The 23,966-nt window shown below is 58.0% G+C and overlaps 1 protein-coding gene across 1 annotated transcript in view; it reads right to left on the bottom strand.

The window, feature by feature from the left end:
• Nucleotides 1-8,580: 8,580 nt before the first annotated feature.
• Nucleotides 8,581-23,966, bottom strand: part of RAB11FIP4 (RAB11 family interacting protein 4) — a 120,051-nt gene continuing 104,665 nt past the window's right edge. Inside the window, exons 4-15 of the mRNA XM_067020830.1 lie at nt 21,206-21,435; nt 19,390-19,584; nt 18,695-18,829; nt 18,404-18,439; nt 17,178-17,277; nt 16,831-16,934; nt 15,595-15,735; nt 13,531-13,612; nt 12,635-12,772; nt 12,371-12,517; nt 11,131-11,274; nt 8,581-10,047 (exon numbers count right to left, since the gene is read on the bottom strand). Of these exons, the coding sequence (XP_066876931.1) occupies nt 9,931-10,047; nt 11,131-11,274; nt 12,371-12,517; nt 12,635-12,772; nt 13,531-13,612; nt 15,595-15,735; nt 16,831-16,934; nt 17,178-17,277; nt 18,404-18,439; nt 18,695-18,829; nt 19,390-19,584; nt 21,206-21,435 (1,569 nt within the window). The 3' untranslated portion in view covers nt 8,581-9,930. The remainder of the gene's footprint in view (nt 10,048-11,130; nt 11,275-12,370; nt 12,518-12,634; nt 12,773-13,530; nt 13,613-15,594; nt 15,736-16,830; nt 16,935-17,177; nt 17,278-18,403; nt 18,440-18,694; nt 18,830-19,389; nt 19,585-21,205; nt 21,436-23,966) is intronic.

Genomic DNA, 23,966 nt, shown 5'->3' with positions numbered 1-23,966 from the left:
GGCCCTAGAGCCCACAACCTTGCCCCAGCGGGCTTGGGGCACCACTGAGCCCTCAGCCCACATTAAGGTGTAGCCTGGCCAACCAGGCTGACCCATGGTGGAGCCCCCACCCTTCCTGGGCCTCTGCTCCTGGCCCATCAGTGCAAACAGGCCGCACAAGTTCCACCTGTGGGCTCTTGCTCCTAAAGAGCCCACGGCCCCACGCCAAACACTCAGAACACTGCAGGGCGCACCGTGAGCCCTAAAGACACGCCGGCTACACGAACCACCTAGTTGTTGCATCTTGTGGGCCAAACACCGCGTTAAGCACAGGGATTAGGGAGGGGAGAGGGGCTGTAGGGGAGGAGTGTTGCCAAATCCCACTTCTCCGCGGCTCAAAGGTCAGAGAGCAGCCAGATGGACTGCCGAACCCGCCTCACCCCTCACCGAGGCCCCCCTGCTGACCACGGATCTCTGGACCCCACGGTTAGCAGCGCTGCACCTCCTCCCCCTGAGGATCCTGGGCCTGCAAGTGAGATGCCGCGGGAATAGCGTTCTCCACCCCTGGGCATAGGTTAGTCATTTTCCGGAGATGGGTTGGTTGGGTGGACCTGCCCAGCAAGGCCATGAGAAGCCTGGCTCCCTTGCCCAAGTGAACACCCAAAGCTGGTGATTCCAACTCTCCGCCTCACGCAGCAAAAAACAAAACCAACCAGGTCTTACCTGAGTCCACGCTGCCTTCGGCTTCGTTCCTCTCTCGGCAGCCTACCTGGTCCTGCTGCCGCTGAAACTCAGCTTGGAGCAGCCCGCCGCTGGCTTAAGATCCTTCAGTGGTTGCCACGGCCCTGCCCCCTGACCTCTGCCCTCTGCCCCGCTAGTTCTCCTAAGGCCTTTGCACCTGTTGTCCTTTCTCTGTGTTTTTCCCAACCTCTCTCACCTGGCCATCTCCAGCTCCTCCTTCAGGCCTAGTTGAAATCTCCCGACTCCTAAAACAATTTCAGCAGTGATTATGCACCCATGATTCTCAGCCCTGGCCACACACTGGTATCACTGGGTGGGGGGTGGGGGTGGGGTTGAAAAAAAGCCCAGCGTCTAGCTGAATCCTGAATCCAAATCACTGTGCTGGGGCCCTACATCCACGTGGTTTAAAATTCCTCCTGGTGATTCAAATATGCAGCCAAGTTTGAGAACCTCCCTTTCTAGAAGCTGCTGTGCCCTGAGGTTGGGAAGCGGGTTTGTTTTGCTGTCACAAACCCAGCGCCTCCCCCTACACTGAGCGTCTATCAGGTGCTGATGAAACGTTTGCTTAATGGATGATGAGATCCACCCTTGGCCCAGCAGGCTCTGCAGGACCTCAGCTGTCCTCTCTCTCCAGCCCCACCTCTCCACTCACCTCCCGGCCACCGTACCCTGAAACGGCCGTGCTTTCTACAGGCCTCCCCCACGTGTGATTCCCAGATCCTACAATTCTTTAGGGCTCTGCTGGAACAGCCCTTCTTCCTCAGGGAAGCTGTCCCTGATGCCCACTGGCCTCAGCCCCCTTGCCCCCCAGCTCCCATCCCCCCCTGGTGCCCGGTAGATTAAGTCTGTTGGTTGAGTGATTTTGTATCCAGATATTTTCGACCCTTCAGGAGACTTTGTCCTGGGCCCAGACGACTCTAAAAGGGCCTAAATTTGAGGGCATGGTGAGCTGGTGGGATCCGACGATGGAACACTTTTGCAGGAACCGTGGCCTCTAAGCGGCGCAGGGACAACGCCGTCAGTAATAAAGAGGGTAAGAGAACGCTCTCCAAGACTGTGCAGGGGTCCCAGCCTGCACACACTGCAGGGCTTGCTCTCACCTCTCTCCAGAATAGTAAATTGAGTTGAATCGCGTCCCCTCCAAATGGTGTGTTAAAGTCCTAAGCCCTGTACTTGTGAACGTAGCCTTATTTGGGAATAGGGTGATGGCAGCTTGTGATCACGTTGAGGTCATACTAAAGTAGGGTGGCTCTAACCCAACGTCTGGTGTCCTTAGAAGAAGAGCAACTTTTGGTCACAGAGATACCCAGACGGAAGATGGCCACGCGACAACAAAGGCAGAGACGGGAGTGATGCAGCCACAAGCCAAGGAGCATCAAGGATTGCTGGCAACCGTCAGCCAGGAGAGGCGTGGAGCGGATCCGCCCTCAGAGATTGCGGAAGGCACTAACCTCGCTGACACTTTGATCTCAGACTTCTGGCCTCCAGAACTCTGAATCAATTTCTGTTGTTTTAAGCACCATCCCACCCCCACCCCCCCCGATTTGTGGTACCTTTCTTTTCTGGTCATGCCACACAGCATGTGGGAATCTTCCCTGACCAGGGATTGAACCCATGCCCCTGCATTGGGAGCTCAGAGTCTTAACCACTGGACTGTCAGGAAAGTCCCCTGTGGTACATTTTTATAGCTGCCCTAGAAAACTAATTTAATAGAGGAGACGTTTTGATAAGGAGCCTTTGGGGGAAGATGAGTTTTGCCTCCCGAAACCCAGATTCTGATTCTGCAAGCACTTACTGGATCCCCATCTGGTGGCTTGACTCCATGGGGAGGAACTGTTACTTCCCTTGCTTTATGGACGAGGCAACTGAAACTCAGAAAACTTGCTTAGTCACATAGAAGGAAGTCACAGAATGGGGGTCTGATTTCAAGTGCAGGACTTTTTCCATGAACACAGAGTTGGTGCTCAGAAATGGCCTAATTACTGTGAAACATCAGCAGATTGGAAGTTTAATACTGGGGTTTTCTCAGTGACACCCCATCCCCACCCTGGTTCCCGAGACCCCACTGCACTCTCCTCCGCTTCCTTAACAACGAGTTCACCTTTTCAGGACTTCAGATCTCAACACACACACTCCAAGGCAGGGTGCAAGGGGGCTACAGCTTCTGGAAAGGCCAGCAGTTGCTTCTGGGTGGCTGGGGTAGGGAAGGCAGAACCAGTCTCCAAAAAAAGTAGTGGCAAATTAAGAAGGAAGCCGTTTTTGAAACTGGGGTGCAGGGCCAGTGCTCAGGAACTGGAGACACCTGGCTGGCAGCAGAGGGCTCCTAGAAGGAGTGGGGAATAGGGTTGTCAGATAAAATACAGGACGCCCAGTTAAATCTGAATTTCAGATACACAATGAATAACTTTAGTGCTGCTTGGGACATACTAACACTGAAAAATTATTTACCTGAAATTCAAATTGAACTGGGTATCCTGTATCTTGACTTGCAGAGTCTGGCAACCCTCGCTGGGAAGGGAAAGGCGCATTTAGGAGGATGGAGAGAATAGAGGTCCAGATCACAAAGCGCCCAGTGTTGGAAGAGGACTTTGCTGCGAGCCCAGGAGGCCGTGTGAATCCAATGAATGGGGCACCGTCTGCCCACTTGGGCAGACCTATAGCACCAGGGTCTGTGTGGGGAGGTAAGAGGGCCTGGTCCTGCCTGTCCTGAGGGCCTGGGCTAACAGGAAGGCAGACTCACCTCCAGAGAGGCTGGGCCTGGGAACCCTGTTGACACCTGGAATTCCACAACCACCACCAAGGGCGGACAGGAGAGGGCAGGACCCTGGGGTTCTGGGCCACCAACCTGGAGCACCTCCAGTGCTCGGTGGGACCCACGCTGGCAGCCTGGTGTGCAACCAGGCCCAAGTGCAGGACCGGGGCCCGTGACCCAGGGGAGCCATGGGAGTGGACACGGCAGAAGATGACATGGGGACCCCGTTACTGACCAGCACAAGTTGAGAGCCCTTGGGAGGCCCTTGCTGGGAAAGGGAATGTGGCTGCGGCGAGGACACAGTTTTCAAACATCCCAGCCCCGAGGGCTGGATGGCGCCGTTATCAGGGCTTCTGGGATGCCCATCTCCTCTCCTAGGTGCTGTCCCTAGGACAGGCTCAAAAGAGGGTCGGCAGGGTGAGCCCCTGCCCCCGGAGGGGCACCAGCCACCCTGGTACACTGGATGAGGCCCGCTCTTCCTACGGGAGACTGACCCCAGGAGTTCTGGGACCGGGCCTCACATCTTCCACCCTCCCTCCCCTACCACAGAAACACCGTCAAGTCGGGCAAGAAGAGCAAAGTGTTTATTTACACCTGGGTCTGTATGTGAGCGTTCCCGAGGGAGCCTGCCTCTGAGAGCCTGCTCCTTCTTGGCACACAGCTCGGGACCCCGGGACGCAGGCTTGGAGCCTCCCCACCCTCTCCCCACCCTGGGGCCTGGAGGTGGAGGTCTCACTCCAGCCCCAAAGCTAAACCTGCTTCCAGACGGAGGCTCCTGGGGCAAAAGACGCAGGTGAAATCCCACGATGCGTCAGAGCCACCTGACAAGCCCTCGGATGAGCCCTCCCGTGCAGCTCATCCCGCCCGGGCCCCGGAGACCCCGGCCAAGAAAGCGGGAAGAGCCGGGGACGAGGGAGCCAGCGGGCTGCAAGCCAGTCCTCAGCGACGCGCGGTCCGACGGCGGTCCTGACCTCACCGGGGATTGACGGGCCCCCGGGTCTGAGCACCTTCGGCGGAGGAGGAAGAGCTGGGCAGTTGTTAGTGGCAGGCAGGGGATGCGGCCAGAAGCCTCCTCCTTCCGCCTGCTTGGGGTCCGAAGCTGTTGAGACACCACATGGCGACGGCCCTGCACCCAGGCCCAGTGCCAAGCACTGGAGCTGCACGGCGGAGCTTCTCCTGTGGGCCGGGGGTGCATCCTCCGAGGGGCCCGCAGAGTGGCCGCGGGCCCACAACATCGCGGCTGGGCCGACGCCTCTGCTTAAGAAGGTGCGTTCTGCCGGCTACAGGTACCGACACCGACTCAGGGAGGGGGTTGTGGGAGAAGCTGCTTTGCACAGAGTGAGCCTTTTCTAGTGTGCAAGGTGCCTAAACAGCAGCAGGCTGGACGACGGGCTGAGTGAGATCATAATGAGACACCTGTCCCAGGTCAGCAAGTCCGTACGGCTGAGCGAGCGGGGGAAGCGGAGCTGGGGCCTGTGGGCTGGCGTGCGGGGGGCGGGCCCCACGGGGCGGAGGCACGTGGACGCAAAGGGGGACGCTATGTACACTTTACAGGGCTCGGGTAAACAGAGGACGTAGAAAAGGGGGCAGTGGAAACTCCTGTACAGTGGTGACAGGGGAGAGAAGGCACAAGGACAATGACCCCAAACCATGCAGACAAAACACAGCCTGTGCAGCACAGCAAAGCAGAGGGGCCCGGAGAAGGCACGTCTCCCCAGACGACAGCACTGAGATCCTGCAGGGTCGGCGCCCGGGTGCCTCTCCCAGCCACCCCCTGCTGCTGGCTCCGGGCAGACATCCCTCCGTTACAATCACAACGAAAAGAGGAGCCTACGAGGTCGGCGGAGCACCAACGTCACGTGGCATCAGGCTTCGCAGGGTCTACGCTTCTTGAAACACACCTTTCTAGAAGGCAGCCTATTTCCCAGGTAGATGGAGCGTGGCAGGAGGGCAGGTAAACAGGCCCACGGCTCTGGCCTCTCCTGCTCCCTGCCCGTTCAGAACAGGATGGCAGGGCCCAGAGGTCCCTAAGGTCAGCGGAGGGAAGGGACTTGCGCAAAGTCACCCAGGAGGGCGTGGCCCCTCTAGCTTGAGGCCTCTCGCCAGCCTGAAGCATAGCATTAGAGGAGCTGGCCTAGTCCCAAAGGAGGAAAGGCCGGGGCTGGTGCCAGGGCTGCAGTCCCGAATGGCCCCCCTCCTTAATCTAAAACCCACCTCGGCCCTGAAAGAGAGTCGCCGTAGATCTGCCGGGCGAACGGTCGTTTCCTTGGTACTATAACCATCCCGACACTTCCCCTGTTCCGATCGCATCGCATCGAAAGTTCGCTTTTAGGTTTAAATTTGCTAATGCATTAAACACACGTACCCTCAGGAGCACAAAAAGAGGGCTTAATTTCTTCCCGGTCCCCCAGGCCCCACCGGCCACTGAAGGCCTTTGCCCGTTATAAGTGCCTCCTCGATGGAACAAAGGAGCCGTCCTGACCCTCAGGACCTGGCTCGGCCAGGAATCCAGCAGATTAGCGCCTGGAGCCTCCAGGGCTGGGCGGGGATGCTGGTATGGCTACTAACAGGGGAGATGCTGGGGTGACCTTTAACCCCCCCAGCCTGAAAACAGATCAGAGGCAAAACCCCCAAAGCGGGAATCCCCTCGGGCTCAGCTGTGCAAGGAGGTGGCTGCTGTTTCTGAGGCTGCTTTCAGTACCCACCCGCCCCTCCCCCGCCCCCACTCCGTTCTACTCCCACTCTGGACGGTGTCTGATACATCCCAACACGTGCCACCCACCAGCTCCGCGAGCAACAGGCAGAGACCGGCCCACTCGTGTTCGCTAAACCCTAGGCTAGTGAGAACAGCTGGATCCACCCACTCCTGAAGGCATCTGGCCTCCCATCCTGGGGGGCGAGGGGTCAGCTAACATCTCACCATCCGACATCATTACAGGAAAAGCCACCAACATCCCAGCAGGAGAACCCGCTGTTATCCAGCGCCTGGGTTAACAAGCCCAACAGAGGTTCTCTCTGCCTCTGGCCAGCAATCTCCCTGGCCGCACATTACCATCACCTGGGGAGCTCTTTAAACAGCTGGGTGCCTGGGCCACACCCACGCCAATTAAATCCAAATCTCTGGGGGCCCAGGCAGCAGCATTTAAAAAATCTCCCCAGGTGATTCCAATGCACAGCCCAAGTTGAGAACCCCTGTTTCAGGTCCAGGTACTTTGGGAGGTTTTCCAGCTTTGTGTTTTTAATAGGTGAGAAATAAAGTGTATTAGACGTTTATAGACAAAGGATAATTTCCTTCTGACAATTCTTGAAGAATCTACGCATTTAAGATAACTTGCCTAACTCTGGCAAGTCAAAGTTAATTTTTTTTTTTTTAAACACTTGCTGGTTCAATGAATTTTGCTGGGGCTCTGACTGAATGCAAAGATAGCCCAGAGTCATGTAAAATGTGAATCTGCTGCAGAACCTGCTCCCCACACCCCCAAACACCTCTAAACTTCACACAAGTTACTGCTAATCCCTACTTGGTACAGTTGCCAGGCTTAGCAAAACCAAAACCCACATGGGGCACCCAGTTAAATTATAATCACCTGGGGAATTCTTTAAAAAAAAAAAAAAAAAAACACTGATGCCTGGGCCACACCCCACACCACGGAGTCAGAACCTCTGGGGACTGGGCCCAGTTATCAGAATTTTAAAAGCTTCTCCATTTAAAATGTGTTCCAAGTACTGCAGGGAACACCTACTGAAAGTCATTTGCTTACCTGAAATTCAGATTTCACTGGGCATCCTGTATACTATCTAGCAGCCCCCTCCGCTGAGAGAGAAAAGCAAGAACCCTCCACCGGAAAACAAAGGAAGGAGAAAACACAGGAAGAGAGCACGTTCTGCCCCACCTGGACCAGTCAGTCCAGCTCTGGAACCTGCCCAGAGGCTGTGGGGCTGGGACCCCTCCGGCATCTGCCCCCCTCAGGCTAAAAAGCTACAGGCTCTTAAAAAGCCAATCGGATACATTCTGGCTGAAGTGAGAAGGTTGGATTTAACATGGGGCGTGTGTTAAGTGGAACTCAGTCTCATTTTACATTCAGCCCGGTCCAGAGACCAGGTCCCGAGGGGCCTTCCCGACTAGCGCTTCCGGCGGGAGCCCGCTCCCGTGGCGCCCCCTGCAGGCTGACAGCTTTTCCCACCGCTTTCCCCTTGGCGGAGATTCCTTCCCACACTGTGACTTTATTAACTCCGGCCTCGGCGGACTCCCCTGGAATTCCACATCAGGGCGGCTAAACAGCACATAAACGGTTACACATAAAATGCTCATCCCTGGGGCGAGTGCCCCACAGACCAGGATCCGGCTGGCCTCTCTGCAGGATGCCTCCCCATAGAAAACCCAGACCAAAGCCAGCTCATGATTCATTATCTTTCCTGTCCTTTAACTCATGCCATTCCTTCCTACTAGCAAATTCTCCAGAGACCCACTCCTCGTGCCTTCTTTCGGACCCCTGGGGGGCCCAAGGAGACCAGTGTCCTTAGGGCTTGAGAGACTCCCAGGGGACTGACCCCTGCCCTCATCTTCCTGGTGTGGGCGGCCCCAAAGTCCTGGATCAGACCAAGGCAGCCCCATGATTTGCTGCAGGAAACCAATCCCATGCATACGCTTAAAAAGAAATCACGGGCTTCCCTGGTGGTGCAGTGGTTGGGAGTCCGCCTGCCGATGCGGGGGGCGCGGGTTCGTGCCCCGGTCTGGGAGGATCCCATGTGCCGCGGGGCGGCTGGGCCCGTGAGCCATGGCCGCTGGGCCTGCGCGTCCGGAGCCTGTGCTCCGCGGCGGGAGAGGCCACAACAGTGAGGCCCGCGTACCGCAAAAAAAAAAAAAAAAAAAAAAAAAAAAAAGAAATCACGAAATCCAACACAAGCAAACGTTAACTGCAATGGGATGAAGATCAGTCCCGGCCACAGCCCTGCTCTGTGGGCGGGAACACGCTCGAGGCCCTGGGTCCCCTCTTCCCCCTCTCCTGCCCTCTCTCCTTTGCATACACCCCTCCCCAAGATGCCCAAGCTTTCCTGTTCACACTAGAAGTGCTGAAGGAAACAAGAAACTGCAGGGGGGGGGGAAATAAGACCGTACATTGTTTATATGTATTTGGATTAAGGAAACAATTCACAAGCCATACAAAACTGAGACACATTGGAAAACTCGAAGGAAAGTACCGTATCTACTCCCAGCCACCTAGAACAAAGCATCACATGAAAGATCCAGAGGGTGAATATCCACCACGTGTCACCAGGATGGAAGACTAAGGTTTCCCTGCCACTTCCCCAACTGTCTCTCCCACCAGCACAGCGTTTGTTCCCCTGGCCGAGACCCGAGTACAGGTGTGTTTCTAAAGGCTGGAACACGGGGCCCTCACCCCCCAACTGAGCCAAGCCCAGAGCATGGATTCTGAAAATCCAAACCCAAGGCCATCACCAGGGACAGGTAAGCAAGGCCCACTTCTAGCCCGAGGGAGCTGTCGAGAGGGTCCATCCATGTCCTCTCTTAAAAGGCATCCACGGGAAAGGATGCTGACAGGGACCTGAGCGCGCTGCCGCCCGAAAATCGTGTCTTTGGTTGTCCAACGCCAACAGGTGCCTTAGACTGTCCCCAGCCTCCTTCCCCTTTCTTTTAACCCTTCATGTACACCCAGGTGAACGCTGCTTATTTTTCACTGTCTTAAAACACAAAACAAAGACAGAGAGGGAGAGGTAGGTGAGCAGGGATGGAGAAGTTTGCGGGGAACCCTCAAAACGCCAAGAATTCTCAGGACGAAGGTCGCCCCCTCCAGCTCCTCCACAAACCTGAGTCCTTGGGACACACTGTGCACAAGCCTCACACGGGCTGCCGGCTGGGGGTGGGGGGGCTCTTGAGGGGCCCCTACATGTTCCCCCCATATGCTCCTTTTTCCTCTCCGAGCTCAAGCACCTGGGCCTGAAAGGTGGCCGAAGAGGTTGGTGAGGCATTTGAACTCCTGGAAAAGCTCGTAATTTTGCTCCCACTCCCAGGGGGAAACAGGGATGGGGTGGAAGAGCCTGTCTCACTTAGAGTACTTTTTAATCCTGGTCCCCAGAGGTAGAATCATTTTATCCAGTATCTGAAACAGAAGCTTCTAGCTCTCATCATTACAGTAACTCCTGACCGCCGACCTCGTCCCCGCCCACCTCGGGGACCCTCTGCCCCTCACAAAGGGACCACAAAGTGCAAGGACGGCTAACAGAGCAGATGGCGCCCGCGGCCACGGCCCACGCTCACCCCTTGCTGTGGGCGTGGCCTCCCCACATACACACCAGTACACGTTACACCACCGTGGCCAGAGACACATTTACAGTGTGCGTGGGAGCCCGGCCTGGGCCGCATCCTCAGGCAGGATCTGGCCCTTAATCCTGGGGTCCAGGGGTCCTGAGGCCGCTCTGCAGTCAGGCCCCTTGTCTCAGTGTTTGATCTCGAGGATGGAGGGATTGTGGTCCAGGATGGCAAGGATAATCTTGTCCATGTACTGCCTCAGCCGGAAGTTGATCTCCTCCTGCTCCTTTAGGGCTTCCATGAGCTGAAGGGAACGAGAAAGAGAGGTCAGAGGCTGGGCCGGGGCTGGGGTGCGGGCAGAGCCAGTGCCCCAAGACCAGCCTCAGCGCTCAGAGCCAGGGCATGAGTCTAGGGCGTCACACCCAGGGAGGGTTAAATACGAAGATGCCCAGGCCACACCCCCAGAGTCTCATATCACTGGCCCATGGAGGAGTCCAGGTATGGGTGATTTTCTGATAAAGGCAGAGAACACTGGCCAGAGGCATTTATAATCAGGAGTGACATCCAAAGTCCTGAAGATTGCCAGCTGTTTCCTCTGCCTGGAATGTCCCTCTCACCGCCCTCCGGCCCTGCCGTTGTCCTTCTCCAGGTCAACTCCTGCCATGTCCTTTAGGCTGTAACTGAAATGCTGCCTCTGCCCGCAGGCTGGAGGCTGGTGCCCGGCTCACATGGGAGCTCCTTGAGGCCCAAGGGCCAGCTCTTAGCTGTGTGTCCCAAGCACAGGGTAAGGGTTCAGTGACTCATGATTCGTGTTGAAATCTAATCTGGGTATTTCGGAGGCCTGATCTTTCATAAGCACACCCCAGTGGGGCAGAAAGAGTGGGCTTTGCAGCTAGAGACCTGGGTCCCTCTCCCTCTGTAAGTTGGGTGATCTTGTGTCCTGATCTCCCGATCTGTGACAGGCAAGTGTTCAGAAAGCCTCTGAGTTCTCAAAAGATGAACTGAAGACATACTGCAAGCAGGTGCCCAAGAAATGCTAGCGTCCTTCCCCTCTTGGCTTGGGGGAGGGGTCGTCCAACCTCCCCTGGGTTACAAACTGATGAAATCAACTGGCCGTTTTGGCATGTTCCTGGCAGAGTGAAGACTCAATCTCCGTTCTCCCAAACCCACGCTCCTCCCACCACGTACAGGAAATCAGAGCGGACTTAACTCCACCTGCAGCCTCCTTGCCTCGCCGCTCTACCCTGTCACTCGGGGTCGCTGCAGATGGGGACTTCGAGGGGCCAGGCCCTGGGCAGCCTGAGGCTTGTCATCGAGACAGGTGAGATGGGGCGGGACTCACAGATGGGGAGCCAGGCTCCACGGCGAGAGCCGGTGGGCACGTTACCTCATCACGAGAGGCTGTGTCTATTTCCGCAGCCAGCGACTGGGCTTTGGTCTGGGTGGCAAAGAGGTTCTTCGCTTCGTAGAGGCTGAGGCTCAAGATCTGCCCGTTCAAGTCGTCATTCTGATCCCGCAGCTTATGATTCTCCTGGGGACGGGGACAAAGGCAATACCAACTGCCACCGGAACCCACCTTCTCCGCATCCACTGCTCCCTGACTGCCAGCAGCACCCTCTCCACTCCTTGGGCGTGTGTCATGGCCAGTTCAGGACACCCACAGAGGACGTGGCGTCTGCCACGCTTGAGGGGGAGGAGGGCTGGGTCCTGGGAGGTCCTGGGGTTCTGAGGAGGAGTTACAGCCCTGCTCAGGGAGCTAAGTTTCCAGACAGGGGCATGGATCCAGGCCACCCCTTCCTCCCTGGAGGTGGGTGAGCCAGAAGAGGGGCCCCGAAGGCCCTGTGTGAGGACACCGCCCACCCAGTGGCTCCTTCTCCAACACTGGCCCTTGGTGAGGAGAAGTGACGCTCTGGATCTCCGGGCTGGCAGGTCAGCTCATCTCCGTGGCTCCTCCTGCAGCCAGGCTCAGGAATCCCGCTCTTGGGAGTTCTTTCCAGGGGCACCCTCGCTCCCGAGTACAGCAGGCCCAGGACTGTCCTGCCCAGACCTGCTCACACTTGGGGCCTAGGGCGCCCCCTCGTGGCTGAGAAGGGCTGGGGTTTAGGATTGCTGTGGGAGCAGAACCTCAAGCATCTCTGCTTCCGGGGTTCGGGGGGCGGTCAACTCAGAGTCTCTGGCTGCGGGCTTCCTGCACCATCACGCCCCCGCTGGGTCACTGCCGCATCCTGATCCCGCTTGCCCCACCCCCAGCTGGTCTTCCAATCGTGGGAGTGCTTCCGGAAACCATCTGAAACGGAATCCTGGGCGCGGGGTCTGCTCCTGGGAGAACCCAACGCAGCGAGGCACTGCTGGGTGGCTGGGTAGAGTCTCCTCCCACACCCCATGCGCCCAGGACAGAAGACTGGTGTCTGCTTCTTTTCACGGCTGCTGAGCAGAGCCCCTGGGATTTCCACCTGCCTTGGCTGAGCCGTGAGACGGGGACCCGCAGCCCTGGCAATGAGGGAGTCGGGAGGAGCAGGCAGCTACGTCGGGGCAGGGGGTGCTACGGCTCTCGGGCCCTCACAGGAGACCCACCCGGAGGGGGCCTAGACACCTCATCCCGTGGGTCAGAGGCTCCCAGGGCCCACCTGCTTGAGACGCTTGACCTCATGCTCCAGCTCCACCTCTCGGGCCCTGGCACTGAACTCGCCCGGGCCGGAGGATGAGCCGCGGCCCCTGCAGTCCAGCTTGTACATCTGCAGGTGCTCCAGCTCCTTGCGCAAGTCCTCGATGAGCTGCGGGGGAAAGAGGCTGGTTGGCGGGAGCAGGGGCGCGGGGCATGCGCGGGGCATGCGCGGGGCGGTGGGGGCGGGGTTGGGGGGAGCCCTGGCACCTGCCGGCCCGGGACCCACCTCCTGCGTTGCCTCCCGCTCCTTCTGGAACTCAAGGCGGTTCTGCCGCAGCTTGTCCATCATGCGCTTGTACAGGTCCATCTCATCCTTGAGCCGCAGGCTCGTGTCCTCCAGCCGGTCGGACATGCGCTGCCGCTCCTGGGGCCAGGGAGACCGGGGCAGGGGGAGAGTTCCCAGGGGGCCTGCTGTGCCCCAGGCGCTTTGCTGGGGGCCGGGGCAGCCACCTCGACAAATGGGCCATCACATCAGCCCCTTGGACAGAGCCCTCCGAGGCACAGATTAAAGAAATGGCCAGATCCCCTAGGAGTCTAGAGATACAGCTAGAAAAATCTCAGGTCTCTGAAGCCCTTCAATGATGCCAGATGGACCTGAATAAGAACGTAAGATGCCCTGGACTTCCCTGGTGGCGCAGTGGTTAAGAATCCGCCTGCCAATGCAGGGGACACGGGTTCAAGCCCTGGTCTGGGAAGATCCCACATGCCGTGGAGCAATTAAGCCTGTGAGCCACAACGACTGAAGTCCGTGCGCCTAGAGTCCGTGCTGCACAACAAAAGCCACCGCATGAGACGCTGGCGCACCACAAGGAAGAGTAGCCCCCGCTCGCCGCAACTACAGAAAGCCCGTGCGCGGCAACGAAGACCCAATGCGGCCAAAAATAAATAAATAAAATACATAAATTTTTTAAAAAAGGTAAGACCCCAAACAGAAGCTAACCTCTTTTTTAAAAATTATTTTCTCCTGTAATACAAGGAAATAGATATTCTTTTTTTGGGGGCTAGAGCAATTTTATTAGAATTTCAGAAACTAGAAACTAAAGGCCTCCGATGGCCAACGCAGCCTCTCTGTGGATTTGGCTCAAGATCCAAGTCTGAGCGATGCCTGGACCTGCTGCTTACCTCATCCAGCTTCTCGGTTTGTGACTTCAGCCGGGTCACTGTCGTTCTAAGCTCGGTGTTTTCTTCCTCTAATTGCTGTACCCTGGGGAAAGGAGAAGGACAAGAATGTCAAAAATGGAGATTCCCTCACAATTTGACAGTTTGCAGCAATTCTCCGCTCCCTGGAGGGTACATACCAGAAATGAGAGAGAGAGAGAAAGAGAAAGAGGGAGAATATGAATAATTGTTCCAAATGGTAATATGGCTTTGAGCTCCTGTCATCCAAGGCAAAATGGTAAAGACCCTGAGTTATTATTATTTTTGTATAAAAGGGAACACTTGTTTGTGAATGAATAAGAACATAAGGTTCCTTCTGCATACTGCTTAGGACCTGAAACAGGCAGTGGTATTCTTCTGCTAATGGAGAGAGTCTTCCTGTGGCATCTGGGGCAGGGCCCTCCTGTTCGGATTCACCATTGGAAGGCGACCTTCTTCCCCGCATCTCCCCCAGGGCTCTGCCCTCCGAGCGAGCGCTCACTGCAGCTGCCTCTGACGCCCACGGGCAGTGGTTCCTCTGTGTTAGTGTTCACCAGGGACTGTCCAGGTCAGTTTTCAGTGAACTGAGAAGAGGGGTAGGTGATTTGGGCTGTTGGCCAGTGGCACCAGGACAGTGCAGGGCCATTTCTGGTAGGGCATTCCCTCTCCTTCCCATTGTCGTGTCCTCCTTCGTGGAGAGAGGGCTTCCTGGCCCCCACTGCCCTCTGGGCTCCCCAGGAGAAGCGCCTGGGCCAGGTCCTAAGGGGGATTCAGACCCCCCGCCACTCCCCCGACGAGGCCACCTCTCTGGAGGCACAAAGCACACTGCAGACTCTGGGAGCGCTGCCTGCAGCGTCTGTGGGAACAGCGCCCCCTGGAGCTGGACAGGGGCACGGGTTAGGGGACAGTGCTCGGCCTGGGCCCTGGTCCGCACTCCCACGGTCTTCTTCCACCACCTGCGTCCCAGTCACCTCTCCCAGGCCAGCCGACCGGCCGGCTGTCAGGAGCAGGCAGAGAACGTGATGCTTAATGAGGTACCTGCCTCATTAAGAAACAGATGCAAAACAGCAGCTTCTAGAACACCCGTGGAAACTTAAGATGAAGCCCTGATCAATAAAGGGGACAAAGCGGGTCTCAGGCACTGGGTAGTTGGGAGGTCTCACCCAGCTGCACAGGGGTCTGGCCCACCAAGTTCCTTTGGGCCTGCTTGACTTCAGCAGGCAGGGGACCACCTGCCTTCCAGCTGTGAGGTACAAGGAGGGAGCCCACCTCCCAACCCACCCTCCACCCCGGCTGGACCTGTCAGACTCCAGAGGCTCAGCTCAGAGACCGGGGCCACAGGGGGCCTGAGAAGAGCAGGGGCAGCCATCCTCTCTGCCAGGGGCCCAGGTGGCCCCCCCTGGCCTGTGTCCAGGGAGGGCCTTGGCATCATCAGAGCCCTCACCTGTGTGCAGTGGTCTGACGCGCATCAGCCGACCTGCCTTCTTGGTCACTCTCCAGGGAGGGTTGACAGACGGATACTGAGGCCCAGAGAGTGACCGAGTATGTCCAACATCATGGAGCTAATGGGGGACTGAGCCAGACTCCCACGTCCGTCCTCCTCTCCCTGCCTGCCGCAGGTTCCAACAGCCATACCCGAGGCCCAGGAGCAGCCCTGCTTATCCTTGGTCCCTGGGGCCTGGGGTCAGTGCTCCCCAGTGTTCAGGGTCGGGAAGAATCTGACAGCAGGGGGCGCTCCAACCCTGGACAGAAGACCCAGTACAGGTCTCAGGGCAAGACCACTGGGTTTGTTTTGTTTTGTTTTTTAACCTATTCTCCTATTGTTAGACAAGCATCGTTTCCAGTTGTACCTACTAAGAACATTCTTTTGGCTGCTTCCTAGAGAACACATCCATGTGTTCAAGTATCAAAAGTAGATTTACAGGAGGTTTCCCCCCGGGGCTCAGTTTTCCCACCCATACAATGGGAACGGCGCCTGCCCACAGGGCGAGAGCTGGGTGTGAGGGCGCATCAGAGGGCGGAGGGCACTGGACCATCCCGCAGGCCCACCTGGTGTTCAGCAGCTCGATCTCCGTGCTGCGCTCCCGTTCCAGCTTGCTGTAGGCCTCACGGTGGCGCCGAGCCTCCTCCTCCAGGGCCTGCTCGGCCGTGGTCTCCTGATCCTTCACCATCTCCTCCAGTTCGTGCACCCTGAGGAGAGGGGCAAGGACTCCAGTGCAGGGCAAGCTCTTGTGGCCTGACTCTCCTCCCCCGAACCCAGGCTGCGACCCCTGGGAGCCCCGGACCCCAGGACCCTGACACCCCGACTGTGGGCCGGCCGCTTTGCTGACAGATGAACGAGGGACCCCATGGCATCTAAGGAGAGGTGTGCCAGCCACACCTGCCACCGGAGCCGGGAGGGGGCAGCCCTGGCAGTTGAAGGGGTTCTCCCAGGGTGGGCACAGAGAGCTGGCCTCGCCACAGTGGATCAAACAGCCCTCAGGCCTCACCTACTCTTTTTGCCCCCTTCCTTCCCGGCTGGTCCCCCTCCGATCAATAGCTCAGCTCACTGGGCACCCTGACTGCAAAGATAGGCACATCCTGGCTGGTGGTGAGCCTGCCAGAGCCGGGTAAGGCCAGGCCCCACTGTGGACGTCGTAACCCCACTACTGGCGGCCTAGTTGGTATATCAGTCTGGGGAACCTTTCACTGGCAACAGTCCCTCCATGGAGCTGAACTTCTGGGGTGTACAAGAGGACCCATCTTTGGGCCCTACAAGGTTGTTGAGGACCAGACCCTGGATGGGGGTCAGTTTACCAGTTTTATGCCATCCTGTGAGGACTACACCATACACGCACCACCGCACTGAGTCACGTTCAGCGGGCCTCTGTTGGGCGCAGCAATGCCTGGACCCTTCCCCACCGGTGGCAGGTGTGAACCCCCAACTCGCACCAGCCTCTCCCTCCGCAGAGCTTGTCCCCCAGAAGGGAGGTCAGGCTCTCATCGTTGTGGGACAGAGAGAGACAGGAAATGGATCCCAATTCCTCCCTTTCACCCGAGCTGGGGCTGCAGACCTGGGGGGCCGAGGTCAAAGCTCTGCCTGTCTCCCTGTCCCCAAAGACCTGTCCTCCTGGGCACCCAGCGTGGGCAGGGCCCACAGCCAGGGGCTGACATATCACAGACCCTCAGAGCTAGGAGGACCTGCAGGTTACCCACCCCGCCTCACTCCGCCCAGCTTCTCCTGGGGGCTCAGTAACACGGACCGCCACCCTCCAGGCCCGCGTCTCAGCCAAGGCCGGGCCTGACCTGTGCACCAGCTGCGTGTTCTCCTGCTTCAGCTTGCTCTTCAGGTCCCCGTTGGTCAGGCTGTCATTCTCCAGCTCTGTCACCTTTTTTTCCAGAAAACTCACCTACCACAGGGGGCAGGGGTGGGGTAGAGGAAACCTTGAAGTCCACGGGACTGAGAACCTAACAATGGTGGGACTGACGGCTAGGACCCCCGCGTGACTGTGAGTGCAGAGTCGTGCTGGGTGGGGCCGGGGGTGGATGTGCCCATGTGATCGGGGCCACCTGTCCCCGACTCCTGGGCAGGGACAGGGTCTCCCAGGTCCCCAGGCAGCCGTCAGGAGCCCCTCCTCCCACCCCAGGCCCACCTTCTCAGTGATGTCGTTATCACAGGAGTCGATGCTGTCCCGGAACAGGTCCTCGGTGCTGCCATTGCTGCTGCTGAAGTTGCTGCTGTGCATGAGCTGCCTGCACACGGTGGGGGGAGGCATGTCTGGCTGCAGGGGCCCTGGGGAGACTGCGGTCCAGACTCAGGCTATGGGCTGGGGGAGCACCCGGGACCCCAGGGAGGGTGCCCTCACCCAGTCAGGGGGAGCAGAGTGGCCTGACTTCCGAACTCAAGAGATCGTTCTGCTCTGAGGACGGCAGACGGGGCTCCTGAGCCCCGGCGGACATGGCCGATCCATCAGAGCCCTTTCCCGCCGCGTCAGTAGGCTGTTGGGCACACCGCTGTTCCAGCCGGCAGCTGCCACAGACCAGAGCTGGTGGAGGAGCCCCCCACCCCTGGCCCCTTCCACCTGGAGAACCGCCCCGTGCAGGCAGCCTGGTACTACGGCCCCGGCAGAGGGCCTGGGCCCCCTGAGACCACCCAGCCCTCTACCAAGCCGGCTCCAGCTACATCTCTGGGGACCCAGGTGGTGGGCAGGGGCAGGGAGACCCACCAGGCTTTTTAGGACGGTAGGACGGTGGCTGGGACTGGAAACGGGCACTGCTGTCCAGGTAACTCTTGCCTGAGGCAGAGCCCAGCCGCTTCCCCCTCCCAGCCAGCAGCCAGGGTCTCAGCCAAGAGACTGTCCCACCCCAGCTCCTGGACACCTGCTGGCAGCTCCCAGAGCCCCGAGTGTGGAACTGGGGCGAGTCTGCAGGAGAGTGGGAGCGGGACCCTGGCAGGCCCAGGAGGTCAGCTGTGCAGGATTTCGCCTGGAGCGGCGGGCCCAGCTCCAGTGGGGACCCTCACGCCCCACCTCTGCGGCGGGAAGCCCAGGGAAAGGCACCGGCGGCCGCGAGGGTGGCTGTGTCTCTCGGGGCACCCCTGGTGTGCCTGCCCGAGGCGGGGGCTATGGAGGGCGTGGAGAGGCCGCCCGCTGCCAGAAGGGACAGAAGAGACGGCAAGGAGGCCGGCCCGCCTTCTCGCAAGTGCAGCCTCCTCTGCCTGCACTGCCTGGGACGGACGCCTCGTCGCCCTCTGCACGTGCAAACGCATGCAGGGCGCCGGCTGGCTCTGGGCTACTGGCACGGAGTCGGCCACCCTGGCAGCAGGAGCACAGTGAAAGGGGACAGCGTTCCGCCCGCACTACCCTGAGGGAGGTCTTACCGTCCAAAGGCTGTGCTAGAGATCTTCCGGTTGGGGCTAGAGACAGAGAGTGGGGTGGGGGGAGAGAGGGGTAAGGATGGTTGGACAGAGAAGCCTTTAGCCCACTCCTTCCCCTGCCCCCGCTGCAAGAGACCAAAGTGCGGGCGAGGCTTTTTCCTGCCCTCACTGATCAGCTTGGCCCTGAGAAGCAGCCCCCGATCACCTGCCAGGACAGAGCGGGGCCACCTTCCCTGCTGCTTATCCCTCTGGTCCCCACCCCACCCGCCCCTATGCTGGGCCCCGGGGCCTCACCTGTTGGCCTTCAGGTTTTTCAGCCGGGCTTCCAAATCATTGAGCAGGTTGATTTTCTTGCAGCACTGAGAGCAGTAAACATCCAGCAATTCGCTGTTGTACGCGTGCCGCATCTTCCTAGGCGTCTGCCCCGCGCTGGGTCATGAGAGGGAAAGAAATCACCTTCTGAACTGCTGTCCAGTCTGGTGCCCTGCCCGGTCCTGCTGAGCTTATTATTAGATTCTCCAAAACCTGTGAGCCGTGTGTGTGTGTGTGTGTGTGTGTGTGTGTGTGTGTGTGTGTGTGTGTGTTTGGGGGTGGGGGAGTGGGGAGTGGAAGTACAGCAGTAGATCTCCCTCCTCCAGTGCTCTCAGAGAGACGAAGGCAATGAGCTGTACCCTTTCCACAGAGAAGGCAACTGAGAGCCAAGGTCAGAGTAATGACTCAGCTGCGCGGAAAGGTATCAATAGGCCACTTGGAGCCTTCGGCCTTCCAGATTGGTTGTGTTTCTTCCCCAAGACAGAAGGAAGGAGGAATTCCAGACCCCCAATCAGGGTGCAAAGGCAGCACCCCCCGCCCGACCCCCTCCCCACAACTACAGGAGCAGAGCCCACTTAGCTCACGACTCCTCCAGCTGAACCCCCGCTAGGAGGAGGCTGGACTGGTTCTGCCACTTTTCCTGGACCCCAAATGCCACTCCAGACCCAAGGGGCCACCTGGAGGACACCGACGACCCCAGGTCTGAGTAGACGTTGGTCCTGGTCTCGTCGTCGGGGCAGGGGCTGCTGGGGGCACAGTCCACGTCATCCGCCTCCCCGTAATCTTCAAACTGCTCCTCGTTGCTGATGAGTGAGGTGGTGGAGTGCGTGGAGAGGTCCGACGTGGTCACGGACGGAGTGTGGCCCAGGGACCTGAGCGTAAGACAAGGGTCGGCTGTGGACGAGGCGCCACCACAGCCTGCGGGGCCGAAACTGGCCACACCTTCCAGGAGGTCCACGGGCGCCGAGACACCAGGAGCCTGATGAAGCCTGCACTTCTCGACCTGGTAAGCACACTCTAGGGACCTTAGCCTAAGGGAAACACCTCACCACAAAAAAGGTTTGTGCACGAGAGATGTTCAAACCGATGCTGCCCTAGAGCAGCCAAACATTGCTTACAACTTAATGGTGTACGGACAGCTACACTGAATTAGCTGTCAAGTTATACTATATATCGGTAAATGAAATGGTCACATAAACTATGGACTCTCAAATCATTGTGGATAGGTTTGTAAAAAATACTGGCAGTAATGTGGAAAAATTGAAAGCGAAATCTTTTTTGATCGAAGAACGTACTAAAAATTAAAACTAAAAACTAAACTAAAAAAAAAATTATTTTGAAGTTTTAAAAATTAAAACTAAAAATTAAACTAAAAGTTAGATGTAAGATTTTAGACATAATAAGTCTATGCATGTAAAGGGTCTACGCAGAAGAAGGTGAAGCAGGGAATAAAAATATTTAAATGGCAAGAGGTCTTGGGTTTGGGTGGTGGGACCGTGAGTAAAGTAAGTTATTTGCCCTTCATTCTCACTCTTCCTCCCTTTTTCAAGTTCTGCGCTCCAACAATGAATGAGGTTTAAAAATAAACAACAATGAGCCGGTGGGCAGGATGCTTCTCCTAGTTCACAGAGCGGATTTCTAGTCCAAAGAAGCCTAAGGCCACCGAACACAGGTCAGAGACCCCAGGCCTCTCACAGGTGACCCAGTGTGGCCTGGGACAGAGTCGGTGGCTGGCTGAACCCCGTCTACAACCTAAGAACAAAGAAGTACAACTAACTCATCACCTGCCACAACACATCTCCCCGTGAGTCGTTGCACAGCAGTTTCTGTGTATCCTTACTAGGATCTCTCCAACCTACTGATGAGCCCTTGCAAAGAATGGGAAACAGTGATTTTCAAACTGTGCCCCCGAGGAACCCTGGTTTCCATCTAAGGATCACAGCGTTAAGGATGGGGCACTGAAGATCAAGTCTCCGCGTATCTCCACCTTATTTTATTCATTCACTTATTTATCTGTCCTCAGGCTCCTTAGCACCTCGGGCTGAATTAGTCACATTCCTCACTTCTTTCTCCTGTAAATTGTACTAAATCTCTCCGCAGGGCACGCTGCTGGCCGCCTCCTGGTGACTGGCCCCAGATAAGCACCAGGATGATTAGGTGGCAGATGATTGGCCGCGGACCAGCTGTCCTTGGGCTGGCTGGTCGCCAGTGCAGCGGAGGGACCGCCCCAGGGAAGCAACACGGGTGAACAGCTCCAAAGGGCCCCCTCCTCGACAGTGTGATTCCCAGGGCCACTTGGGTTTGCAAACCCCTGCACTGAGGAAATCTACTAGGTTGAAACATATGAACTTGCCTTTTTCTTGAAGGTCGAACATGATTAAAAACCGACAATTTCACATGGTAAGATTGATAGCCCTCTCCTCCCTCTCCAAATCTCCGGCCGTGACCATCACCTTCTCCTCACACGTGGAGCTCTAGGCAGTTTTAACTCACTTGTCCTCTGGAAGGAACAGGCCCCCGAGCCCTGCATCCTTCTCCTCGGCAGGAATCCCCACCGGCCCCTCCAGGCTCCGGGCGCTCTCCGTGGGGCCGTCCATGTCCGACTCCTGGGGGCCCTCGGGCGGGGCCAGCGTCATGGCCTCGTCCTCATCCACAGGAAAGAAGCCGGACTCCCTGGGGAGGAGCTCGCCATCAGCAAAGGTGGGGTCTGGCACCTCGCTGCCCTGGGGAAGACAGAGGGGGGCAGCGCGAGTGAGCCTGGCTCCCCGAGGCTCAGCACTGCTCCTCAGACCGCAAGGACGCCGGCAGGGCCGGGGACGGCGGGGACGGCGGGGACGGGAAGCCCAGACACTGAAACCTCGGGTGTGAGACCCTGGCAGATGATTCACCTCGGGGACCTCTCATGCAAGGCCAGTGAAGGGTGGGAACCTCCGGGCCAGCCTTCCATGGAGAAGGGCCACAGCCGGGCCAGCTGCATCATCCAGGGCACCTGGGCTGCTTGGCAGGGCGCCCAACACATAGTCTGCACAGGAAGCCAAGTGACTCCGAGAAGGCCTCTTAGTGATTGAAAAGGCACCAGCCCCAGTGACAATGACTCTGACCTAGCAGAGCTTGATGCGGCATGATACAGGGACTGCCCAGCATGGGGTCTGCCCCCCACGGTCCTGGGCATGTCAAAGAGCATCTCTGAACCTCAGTTCTGGCCTCGGTAAGTTGAGAGTGGCGATGGAATCTCACAGAGGGATCGCTGTGTCACAGCAGGACCTCAGTGGATAAGTCTAGGCCACAGATCTGGCCCGGCCCTGCCACAGCCAAGCTGGGGAGCAAGGATTCTAGGTTCTTTCAAGTCCGAGCTTTGGACTGGTCCTCGGTGCCTAGCACCCTGCCCGGCAATGTCAGCGCACCATAAAGGTTTGCCCAAGCCTTTTGCTAAAACCATCTTACAGGAGAAGAGCTCTGGCTTTATTCAGAGTTTACCTAGTCTGAGAGGCAGATCTCTACAAACCAGTTCTCGGGGCTGCTTTGCCCCCGAGGAGGAAGGAACCTTGGAGGTGACAGCCTCCGCCTGCTCCCACCGCAGACGTCAACTATTACCCCGGTTCCTCAGCGTGCTCCTTAGCTATAGGGCTGCCAGGGCCCCCGTTAAGGGTGCGTCCTCCAGCCCCAGGACCACCAGAAGAGTAACAGTAACAAGGGCTGTGAAAAGCCTCGGGGCCTCTCAGGCAAGAACGGGATCAGGGACATCCAAGGGAGGTGGTCAGCGAGCGGCTTGGCTGGGCCCGCCCAGACGTGTGCAGCTCTCCGCCGGTGAGCACACAGCTCTCCAGGGGCTCCGGCCCCGCCAAGACACACGCCGGCGCCAAGAATAGATGGCGATTAATGAGCTTGGCTCCTGCCTGTGCCATGACTCGGGCTGAGCACCAGATGGACCAATAAAGCCGGCATCAGGCAGCCAGGAGCCCCTGACCGTGGAGGCCGAGGGGCTGTGTAATTAAACTCCCCCCGAGAGCTCACGCGGCCCTTTGCACCTACATGTCACTCATCAATCCCACACAGCCCCCAACCTTATCAGATCTTGTGTCCTAGGCAAGCTCTTGTCTGCAAGCCCGAAGCTGTCCCAGTAGAAAGAAAGGGAAACCGACATTTACAGAACCGCCACCGAGTTCCGGAGACCGAGCTCAGAGTTAATATATTACCCCGTTTGGGCTTCAGGACCCTTCAGGACAGGGATTCCCATCCCTATTTTACTAACGAGGAAGTCGAGGCTCAGAGAGTAACCTGCCAGAAGTCCACTGGCCGGTAGGCAGAGGGTCCCACCTGCCTCTGGCCACCGCTCGCTTGGTTCCATTTATCATGGACGCAACCCACGCTTCATGGATTTTCAAACCCCATGGCGACCATGAGGAGAGACACATCACAGGAACACATTACTAATTATGAAGCCCAGGCACTCCGCCTAATGCGGCCCCTTCCACATGCCGCCCCCTTCCTGCCCCCAGCAGGGAATGTCCGGGCTAGTGTGTGGTCACCTGGAGAGAGGCCCTCCATGGAGAGCTGGGGCTCACGGAGAAGCAAGGCGTGTGCTCTGTTCCTCCACCTGCAGCTTTCCACCCTCGCAGACACGTGGCAGGGGAAAGGCAGCGCTGGCTGGGAGTCCCTGCTCTGTGGCTCACAAGAGGGCTTGGTCACTTTGCAAGTGGGCGTTGTTTCTCGTCTTCACAGCCCTGAGAGGTGGGTCTCCTTCCCCCTCTGTGTAGGGAGGTGAAGTGACTTGCTTGGGGCCACGTGGGGGTCGGTGGCAGGGCTGGGACTGGACGGTGAGTCACCAACGCCCATGCTTTCCCCCTGGAACCACGTCAGCAGGGGTCCGCAAGAGGCTGCCGCCCACCCTGCCCCCAGAAGGTAGGCAGTGGGCCAAGTGGAGCCCAGCACCCGTGATTAAGCATCTGGCTTGGCTTCTGGCCAACTTACACCTGCCTCACTGGACACTGAGATACGGAGGCCGCGTTTCTGCCAGGCACTCTGTCCCAACACCCAACTCATGGTACACAGGTGGGGACCAACCCCCTCACCTGAGGTCCCACAGCGACATACCCATAACTCCTGACACCTGGCCCAAGGCCCTGCCCAGGGTGGAAAGAGTGGTCTCGAGTGGCCTGTCTCAGCCACAGCAGGGGCAGCAGGAGCGCTCAGACACCCCACAGGGGTCCCTCCCTCCCAACTAGACCAACACCTCCTGGGCATATTTTTACCC

This window comes from Kogia breviceps, chromosome 19 (genome assembly GCF_026419965.1).
Source record: "Kogia breviceps isolate mKogBre1 chromosome 19, mKogBre1 haplotype 1, whole genome shotgun sequence".
In the NCBI taxonomy this organism is placed as follows: Eukaryota; Metazoa; Chordata; class Mammalia; order Artiodactyla; family Physeteridae; genus Kogia; species Kogia breviceps.
This window is presented reverse-complemented; position numbering and strand designations above follow the sequence as displayed.